The sequence below is a fragment of the Polypterus senegalus genome, chromosome 4, assembly GCF_016835505.1.
Source record: "Polypterus senegalus isolate Bchr_013 chromosome 4, ASM1683550v1, whole genome shotgun sequence".
Classification (NCBI taxonomy): domain Eukaryota; kingdom Metazoa; phylum Chordata; class Cladistia; order Polypteriformes; family Polypteridae; genus Polypterus; species Polypterus senegalus.
In genome coordinates this window covers 50,469,378-50,480,471 of record NC_053157.1, presented here as the reverse complement: position 1 = coordinate 50,480,471, position 11,094 = coordinate 50,469,378, and the positions used below count along the sequence as shown (strand labels likewise).

At 38.3% G+C, this 11,094-nt stretch overlaps 1 protein-coding gene across 1 annotated transcript in view; it reads left to right on the top strand.

The window, feature by feature from the left end:
* Positions 1–11,094, top strand: part of LOC120527327 (G-protein coupled receptor 54-like) — a 63,688-nt gene that overhangs the window by 2,066 nt on the left and 50,528 nt on the right. Inside the window, exon 2 of the mRNA XM_039750606.1 lies at positions 5,812–5,936. Within this exon, the coding sequence (XP_039606540.1) occupies positions 5,812–5,936 (125 nt within the window). The remainder of the gene's footprint in view (positions 1–5,811; positions 5,937–11,094) is intronic.

The window sequence follows — 11,094 nt, the reverse complement described above, 5'->3', positions numbered from 1 at the left end:
TTCAACCATCTTCCAAGTGTTTATATTGCAAAGGTAAATTTATCACATTTTAATTGTTGAGAATATTTTTCTGGTAGCAAAAATTTGGCTTAATTTGAAGCCCTTTTACATGAGATGTAATGAAATTAAGCTAATTGATTGATCAGCAGGACATGAATGTCACTCAAGTTGACAGGCAGCCATTATAGCAATACCTACACACAGATTGCTATCCAGATGGTTAAAAACTGTTAGCTATTCAGGAATTTGTTTGAACTCAGACATAATGCATAATAATGTAAAACATGGTCCTGAACTATTCATTTAATGAAATCAAAATTTAAAAAAGGAGACTATTCAAATTCCACACCGAAGGTAGCTCAAAGTTGACTAGAAGATGAAAACTCTGAAAAAAAATGGATGAATTGATGACTAACCTATAATACAAGCAATTGATTATTGGTATTTCAGCTGCATCTTAGTGGTTACCCTAATCTTCTACAGCTATTATTAGGAAACACGAAAATACATTACAGTTTCATTGAAGCAGGAGGAAATGATTGAAAAATGAAATGCTAAACATCTTACAATCAAGAAAAAAATTTTAAATGCTTTATACTCTCTCCAAGTAAAAATGGGGAACATTTCTTTGAGATTCTATTTATTGTATATTTACTATTCAATTCAGTTCAATGTGTACTTTAAAGGTACTTTGTACTCATAGCCCAGCATGCTATGCACTATTACAAATAGAGTATAGTTGAATTAAACCAGAAGATAACATGCAGCACGAGGACAAAATACAAATGCAATGTTAAAGTGATAAAGAATGGTGGAGGTGAACTATAATGAATCCAAATAACAGGAAATTCAGGCCTACTGAAGATGATACATCCACTCTAAGGTGGACTATATAAAATCAGAATCAGAAAACTTTATTATGCAATGGCAGGGAAGTGGGATGAGAAAGCCAATGAAAATGATTTAGTAGTACCTAATCAGAGAAATGGCTATAATTATTGAAAAGCAACATGAACAGACTCAGTCGCAGCTCTCCCTAAAATATGTTAGGCTAATTAATGAGCCTTTGGCTTTTACTTAAATGCTTATCCAGCTAATGAATATTTGGTAAATGGATTATTCTAGTTTGGGGTCTCAAAGAAGGTGTACAGTGATCCCTCGCTATATCGCGCTTCGACTTTCGCGGCTTCACTCCATCGCGGATTTTAAATGTAAGCATATCTAAAAATATATATCACGGATTTTTCGCTGGTTCACGGATTTCTACGGACAATGGGTCTTTTAATTTATGGTATATGCTTCCTCAGTTTGTTTGCCCAGTTGATTTCATACAAGGGACGCTATTGGCGGATGGCTGAGAAGCTACCCAATCAGAGCACGTATTACGTATTAAATAAAACTCCTCAATTATATACGATATGCTTCCCTCGCAGTGCTTCGCACACTTAAAAGCTCTAACAGCCCGTATTGATTTTTTGATGGTTTGCTTTAATCTCGCTCTCTCTCTCTCTCTCTGACATTCTCTGCTCCTGACAGAGAGGGTGTGAGCAGAGGGGCTGTTTGCACAGAGGCTGTTTGCTTAGAAGATATGGATGCTCCTCTAAAAAATGCTGAAAGACTACCTTCACATTGATCCCTTCCTTGCGGCCTCTTTATCGTGGTGCTTCCAACAGCCCTATTGATTTTTGATTGTTTACTTTTCTCTCTCTCTCTGACATTCTCTGCTCCTGATGCACACTTCTTTGAAGAGGAAGATATGTTTGCATTCTTTTAATTGTGAGAAAGAACTGCCATCTCTGTCTTGTCATGGAGCACAGTTTAAACTTTTGACTAAAGGGTGTTATTTCATGTCTAGAGGGCTCTAATAATGTTAAAAAACGTATTTAGAAGGTCGTAAACAGGTTTTCTATGCTCTAACTGCAAAAAATATTAGATTTATAAATAAAGAATCCTACTTCATGGAAATTCATTTATCGCGGTAGAGTCTGGAATGGATTAACCGCGATAAACGAGGGTTTACTGTAATGATAGATAATCTAGAATCAGATGAATCATTACAGATGACTCTGAGCCAATTTCAGACTTAGTCAGATTTGCGGAAAATTAAAATAATTGTAAGTAAATGTAAAGTATTACACAGAAGAAGTAAAAATGTTACATTTGAATACACAATGGGAAGTTTGAAACTTCAAAGTACATGTTGTGAGAAGGATCTTGGAGTTAAGTGGACTTGTGATCAAGACAGTATACAGAAGTGATCACGAAGGATAATAAGATGTTAGGTAGAATAGCCTGATGTGTGGAGTACAAATCAAGGGAGGTTACACTTTACTTATATACTTATATATTGAGACTTTATTTCTTGAGAGTCCTCAGGAGAAATAACATCCCCCAAAAACTACTGGTGTCCTTCTATTGCTGCTCTATTGAAAGTATCCAGTGCTACTGCCTCTGAGTGTGCACAACAGCACAGAGGAAAACACTTCAGCGGATTGTAAAGTCTGCCCCGCAGATCATTGGCCGCTCTTTATCCTCTCTAGACTAAGACTAATAGACTGAAAAACAGTTTCTACCCTGTTGCTATTAGGGCACTGAATGCCACCTAATCACCTCTAATGCAGCAGTGCAATAGATGACATCTTGTGCAGTAGTGTTCATGTGCAATTGAGGTCTTATGTTGAATGATTGTGTGCTACCTTATTTCTTCTTATCCTTTCTTATCCTTTTGTAATTATATTTATTTATATTTTGACGCTGCAGGGACTGCACCTATTTTCGTTGTATTTGTTACAATGACAATAAAGATATTCTTATTCTGATTCACTACTGAGACTTCATCTGGAGTACTACGAACAGATTTGGTCTCCATATCACACAAAAAAATACATAGCAGAGCAAAAAAAAGCCAAGAGGAGAGTAATTAGGTTATTCCAGTGCTGCAAGCTTTTGTTGTCTGTTGCTGATCTTGAAAAGGTGACTCATGCCTTGATTTCTTTCGCTTTTGGACTACTTTAACTCATTAAACACTGGAGTTACCCAGCCATCCCTTTCTTGGCTTCAACTGGTCCAAAACGCTATGGCTACACGTTTGACTGGCACATGTAAGCCTGGCCACATTTATCCTGCTTTAGTCGCCCTTCATTGGCTTCTAGTCCATTACATGGTTGAGTTTATTGTACTATGGTTTGTTTCTAAGTACCTAAATAAGTTAGCACCTTCCTATCTCTCTGACCTTTTGCACCTTTACATTCCATCTCACCAACTTAGGTTGTCTGATCAGACACTCTTAGTAGTACCAAGGGCTTGCCTAAAACTGTCTGCTGCTGCTCCTAGGCTTTGGAACAGTCTACCTGCTTGTGTCAGGTCTGCTACAACTGGGAACATTTCTAAATCCAGATTGAAAACACATCTTTTCTCTTTAATTAGAATTGGCTCCTTTAATATTTTAACTGGGTTTACATTTTTTTTTTTTGTTTAACTTTATCCTACCTTAGAATGTAACTCTTTTTTACCTTATTTATTAAAATGTACTGCTGGTTTTTTTAAAATGTGCTTTATGAATAAGCTAAACTAAACTAAGCTATGACAAAAGATTTCAGTTTCAGCAAATGAGGATTAACAATTGACATGACAGAAGTTTTTATAATTATGAAGGGAATTAGTATAATGGATGCAATCTGTTACTCTCAACAAGGACACAGAGAAAAAGATGGAAACCTGTCAGCAAATTTTGCACACATTTAGAAATCTGTTATTTTAAAGAGAACCATAGACACATGGAAAAATGATCAAGCAGTTGTGTGGGATAGTAGAACTTCAAGAAACCTTTAACCTCAACTCTATTATTTTGGAGATAATTAGGTGGATAAGATTGAAAGACTTTGTTGGGCTAAATGATATGTTCTTTACAAAATTATTAAATATAAATATAAAATTATTGAGGTGTCACCTGTTGCACGGCTGCACTCTGATCTCAATCCAGGAGATTTGCCATGTGGTGGGTGCGGCATTGCGTTCTAATCAGCACATGCTCCCAACCTCCTCCTCCTCTAAAGATACAGGCATTGCCTCCAATAGTAGATATGTTTATCCTGGGACTTTTGTATTTTGAGATTGCAAAATCATTCTTTGTATAATAGATATTAATAGGTTCTGTAAGGTGAGGGTGAGGATAAACCATTTAAGCTCTTACATGTCAAAAATTAGCTCTAAACTTCACTGGAATGATTGTATCGATTCAAGAACTGAAATGATATAGCTAATGAAGTTGTTGTAGTATTCTGGTGTAAAAAATGCTGTTGTTATCCATGTCCAGATTGTAGCTAATATGGGGCATTTTAAATCTGGGACTAAAAAACCTTCATTATTTTAAGAAGCTTTTATTAGGATTAAAACATATCACACATATGCACACATACTGTATGTATATGCACGTTAAATTTCTTGCATATATTGCAATGAACCTTATTTATTGATGCCTCAACATTATGTTTCTGGTGCATTTTCTAGGACTTTTTAATTGTATTTGTAATTAATGCATAGTGTGCTGGGATTATAAAAGAAAGTACACCCAATCCAAATACACTTAATAAATTGAATTATGTAATTATATCATTGTAATCACTTACACAGGGGTCAATTCAGAGTCACCAGTCACTGTAACTCAGGGTAAACCAGACTATCCATAAGAAAACTCATCTAGACACAAGAAGAAGCTGCAGACAGTTGCACCACCATGCCACCTCACCTAAAATTTGCCAACTATAAAATTAAATTAGGTTTCAATCAGTGACTGAAGACTTTTGTTTATAATGTTACTAATAAAAAGTTAAAAAGAATGACAATCTTTAGAAATACTGTAGTGTTTCTCAATTAATAGCCCAGTCATAAAACTGAAAAGAAAAAAAAAAAATCTGGTCGATCTTATACTCTTTTTAATGAAAGTTTGTAAAATAAATTAAAAGTTTCACATTTTAAACCATCAGACTTTTGACATTGCCAAAAAGAAGACAAAAAAGAGGGAATCCACACCAGACATCCTGTTAACCACATTGGATCTGGATGGGCAAGAGAAAGAAGCAAACTGGAAAGCTTGGGTGTCAGTCACACCAGTATGCCTTTATCACTCACTGATTGGTAAATATGTTATCTTGTTCTGTTTTCTGGGTTTAAAATCCTGCAGACCAGAGAAAGCGGTGTTATGAGCAGGTCAGATGCAGATGTAGAAGAAGATGAGAAAGAGTAAGTTCTTGGTGTTCCCTCAAACCCCTTCACCATGTTCTGTCAAAACTGACTCCAAAAAGGCTGGCAAGATGCCCAAATATATAACAACAGATATAATCAGCATGAAATATTGACGTTTTTAAATAAAAAGAGGTCAAAAATGTAATTAATTAGTCTCCATAATACATTTCACAAGGAGTGATATCACTAGCAATGAGCAGCATTATAAATGTGTATGAGGAATCAACATACATGAGCAGTAATGTAAAATATTTTTTCCCATGAAAATATATGTCAATTCTTGTATGAAACGTTCAGTGTAAATGATAACAGTATATAAAACTCAATGACAGTCGATGATTTTTAAACTTGAAAGATATCTCTCTAGAGTTTAATCCTTGTCTTAACTTACACTGTTGGGTGAGGTAGCAGTTACAGAGACCTCAGCTGAAAATATTATTACATGCACAAAATATAACCCTGTTTGCACTGCATATTTTTAACCTGACAGACAGCCAAATGACTTTAATTTTTTGTACTTCTGTATGCTTCTACTTCATCACTATGGGTACATTATGTTTTTCACAGCAAATCTGGCCACCACAGATATCATTTTCCTTGTCTGCTGTGTGCCCTTCACTGCCACACTTTATCCTTTGCCTAGCTGGATTTTTGGAGATTTCATGTGCAGATTTGTCAGCTACCTTCAACAGGTTAGTGCCTCTTGATGCTAAAGATATTTGCAGTAACGTTCAGTGAAAAGGTTTAGAGGTGTTGCTCTGTAAAACTCTACATCTAAAATATTATAAAATATGGAATAAGAAATAGAGAATGTGCAATGTAACCCATGGTATTTAAAATTTACAATATTCTTTCATGGGCGGCACGGTGGCGCAGTGGTAGCGCTGCTGCCTCGCAGTTAGGAGACCCGGGTTCGCTTCCTGGGTCCTCCCTGCGTGGAGTTTGCATGTTCTCCCTGTGTCTGCGTGGGTTTCCTCCCACAATCCAAAGACATGCAGGTTAGGTGGATTGGCGATTCTAAAATTGGCCCTAGTGTGTGCTTGGTGTGTTTGTGTGTGTCCTGCGGTGGGTTGGCACCCTGCCCAGGATTGGTTCCTGCCTTGTGCGCTGGGATTGGCTCCAGCAGACCCCCGTGACCCTGTATTTGGATTCAGCGGGTTAGAAAATGGATGGATATTCTTTCATTAAAACAATTAAAATAATACTACAAAGCTTATATTATTGGTCTTTCTTTCACTGGACATTTGCCAGTTCTTTTATTAACAGTTCATAAACAGCTCTGGACTTTGTATTTTGCCAATGTTTCTGTATATAGATCTCTCCTTTCCCTCAAAACAAATTTAGAGTCAAAACCAATTTAGAGTCAGAATTTATTTTAAAGCTGAAGCCATTCCATTTGTCCTAACACAAAAGGAAAGGAAACAGGGGAATAGCATACATCTTGAAACAACAAAATACTTGTTTGTAACTTCAATTGTGTCAACCAGCTGCTTTCTCCTTCATTGTCAAATTTCACCCTTTGTGTTCTCTTCACACATCTTATTTCTTTCTTTCATAGATAACCTTTCCTCACTGTAAGTAAGAATTTGCTCACACCTACCAAATCTTAGTTTAGTGCACACTATTATGTGATAACCTTTAAACTATTCTAATGTCATTGTTACTTTGGGGATTATGTCCTTCCATATTAAACTTTTGTCTCCACACTTCTATGTTTAAACTTTGGTTTCAAAGAACAGATAAGTAAAATAAGGTGTACTATCACAATTTCATAAAATGGACTGAGATCAGATAGTCTAATATTCCTGAGCTAGCTGGGAGGATTCCTTATGGAAACTGTTACACATTATGTACAGGGATATTTTTTATCATTTTTTCATCCCTTCTAAAGAAGATCAAATCATGAGAAATTATAAGAGCACTGAAGCAAGACAGGATCTTTAGAGCAGTCACTTAGTTTTGGTCCTCTGTAAACTGTGTGTCATGTATTTTGTGTTCCTGAAAGTAAAGTGATTGCCTGCTCATCCATATAAATGTCAGGGTGCTGCTTGAGTGTTCATCCAATTGTCTGCTGTTGTGGAAATGGTGTGCAATGCCATATATTTTTGAATTTCTCTTCACTGTATATATATAACTCTTAACTCAGTTCAAACCTAAACATTGGATACTCTATGTTGAAGACACATTCATCATATTATAAAGAAACCAACTGAATGAATTCCTCAACCACATCAACTCAGCATTCTCTGCAAATCAGTTCACTATGGAAAGAGAAATGAACAGATGCATCAACTTCCTAGACATAGCCACTGAAAGAGGTAAAGACACCACTTTTATTATGAGTATTTATCGCAAGGAATGTTATGCAATAAAAAAATTGCACTTTTCTAGCAATCACCCCTTTGTTAGGATATTGCTCAAATGGATTTATAGTCACTGTAATACAAACAGCTACCCTAGGGCATTTATCAAACAATACTTACATAGGAATTTCCCCAGACCTCAGCAAACAATTGACTCCAACCTGATCTCTCATTCTACCTGTCACAGCCTTCCTTATCACTGTGACGTATCCTGAAAGTACAGCGCTCATCTTCTCCAGATCAGATGTCAAAATAGCACATAAACTGGCCAACACTCTACAGTCATTTTTAATGCCAAAAGCAGTGAATCTGCAGCAGAGACACTGAACACAGTGTATAGTATACCATGCAGTGCATACCCAGCTGTATACTTAGGACAATCATCTAAAACACTTGCAACACCTATACAGGAACATTGCAGTGCTGTCAGAAGGAAGGACACACGGTCTCTGATATATACACATACCAATTCAACCAGACACATGTTTAACTAGAGTACAGTGCAGGTAAGATGCAGGGCAAATACTAAAACTGCCAGAGAGCAGACTGAATTGTGGCTATCAAACGAAAACACCATTAACAGATACTTGGATATGAGCCCAGCATATGCAGGCTTAAAAAGAACAACATCCAAATAATAAAAAAGACTTTATGATCCACACTTTTTGAATTCCATCTTATTAATCCACCCCCATTTGATATATATTGCCCTTGATTCCTGTATTTCAAAAGCTTAAACTAATAAAAAAAACTATTTTAAGATATGTGACTCATTTTCTCCCTTTGTGGATTTCTAGCAACAAATATGAAAACCATATCACAAACCTTCACTTCTATGTTATGTACTTCCCAAAAAAATTAAATGAACACTTTTTACTTAGAGTACAGCATCAAGTCATTGAAACTTCTGGGCTATTGATCTGGTCCGTTAGGTGGTAGAGGGGGGCGGGGGTTGTTAATCAGTTTCAGCTGCTTTGATGTTAATGAAATTAACAACAGGTGCACTAGAGAGGCAACAATGAGATGACCCCCAAAATGGAAATGCTTTAACAGGTTGAGACCACTGACATTTTTCCCTCCTTTTCTGACTGTTTTTTCACTAGTTTTGCATTTGGTTACGGTCAGTGTCACTACTGCTAGCATGAGGCAATACCTGGATCTTACAGAGGTTGCAAAGGTAGTCCAACTTCTCCAGAATGGCACATCAATACATGCCCTTGCCAGAAGGTTTGCTATGTCTCCCAACACAGTCTCAAGGGCATGGAGGAGATTCCAGAAGACAGGCAGTTGCTCTAGGATGAGCACTGCCAGAGCCCTACAAAATGGCCTCCAGCGGGCAACTGGTGTGAATGTTGTCACGCTTGGGTCACAGATTTGCACAGAGACACAGGAGGTTGTAGAAAACAGGAATTTTATTCAAACACTGCAAACAAACATTTGATTCTTTTTCAAAAGCTTAAATGTGCTACATGACAAGTCAGATATGACAGTTCCACTAGGAGCAGAGAATGTCAGAGAGAGAGTGAGAGATAGAGAGAGATAAAAGCAAAACAATCAATTCCAAAACTGACAGGTGCTGCACAAGGCTTTTAAGTAAGCGGAGTACCACACAAGATCTTTATTACGCGTTATAGCGCAAGTGAGAAGGGTAAGGACCAACTTGAAGGTAGACTGTGTTTCTGGGGTATTCCCAGGGGCGTCTGTGTCCTCTTGGGGTGCGATCACCCCTTCAGCTTACAATGTCTCTGACCAAATAATCAGAAACAGACTTCATGTGGGTGGCCTGAAGTTTCCGACATCCTCTTCTGGGCCCTGCGCTTACTGCCCAGCACCATGGAGCTTGATTGGCATTTGCCATAGAACAGCAGAATTGGCAGGTCCATCACTGGAGCCCTGTGCTTTTCACAGATGAGAGCAGGTTCACCTTGATCACTTATGACAGACATAAAAATGTCTGGAGAAGCTGTGGAGGATGTTATCCTGGCTGTAACATTGTTCAGCATAGCTGGTTTGGTGGTGGATCAGTGATGGTCTGGGGAGGCATATCCATGGTGGGATGCACATACCTCTACAGGCTAGACAACAACACCTTGACTACCATTAGGTATCGGGATGAAATCCTTGGACCCATTGTCAGACCCTATGCTGGTGCAGTGGGTCCTGGGTTTCTCCTAGTGCATGACAATGCCTGGCCTCATGCATCAGATTTGTGTTTCAGAGACATTCTTGAAAGGTGAAGACAAAAGGTTAAGATGAGCTCTTCTGCACCGCACTGTACACGCTATCACTGCAGGAAGGCACCCGTCGTCAACATGTCTCATGTACTGATAAGAGACAACTTCCTGCTATGTGCGTAACAGTACAAACAGGCTTGCTATTGAGAATGAATGGGGGCAGCGAGGGGCGGTTCATCACTAGACCACCTCACAATCACCTCCACTATGGTATGCTGCCTACAGCATCTGCCCACCGAGAACGAACAGGGTGTGGCCAAAGGCAGGAAGTGAATCACCCACCACCGCATATCCGAGGCACACTACAATGCTACCCCCTGGCTTTTGTTCAGCCAGAACCGGGTCACCGCTTGCAGCATTACCAGCCACCCACCGAGAACAAACGGGGCAGCCATGTGTGGTGGGCAGGCTGTGAAACCACTTACCGCTGGGAGCGGCCCGAAGGACACTACACTGCACGAGCAGCGAAATCGCCCCCTCCAGCCTCCATCCAGCCACCGCTTGCAGCGTTCCCAGGCTGAAAATGACGATCAGCAGTTACTAAAGCACATGCGTCACAGTTGCGGCTCCGTTCGTAAGTCATAGGTCGGATGTCTGTAACCTGGGAACTACCTGTATATATATATATATATATATATACAGTATATAAATAAAACTAATTCAGATATATGAAAAAATAATCATATTGGGGATTCATTATAATGGAATTGCAACATGGTGTAGATTTTCGGCACGTAAACTTGACAAATGTGACTGAGGAATGATGAACTTGATGGCAACATCAATTTTTGTCTTGCTAGAATCAACGGCAGTGAGAAGTTCCAAACATTTTTTTTAATGGCTCCCCTCAGTTTCCATAGTGTGCGATCAGTAGTATTAGACTTCAAGGTCTCTGGGTAGGGGTTCCACACAGTGTCCAGAATATGCACTGTTTAACTTACATAAACGACGCCCTAAAGTGTCCATAACGTGTGCCCCTTATCTTTCATAAACAGCACACATCAGGTGATGTTGCCTAATGGATTGACAAGCTCTCTCTGGCTGCCGTCTGTTCTTTTGTGAGTCACCACTTTTTAATTAAAAACATCATGATAAAAAGTTCAAGGAAATGAAGGTCACATTCATAAATAAGAATCGTTGGCTATATAAATTTGCAAGCACAAATTCAAAGACACCTTTAAATGCAACATCTTTTTTTTTACTTTTATTTTATTTATTAAAAGCATGTAACATTCCATACAATCAAGTCAAAC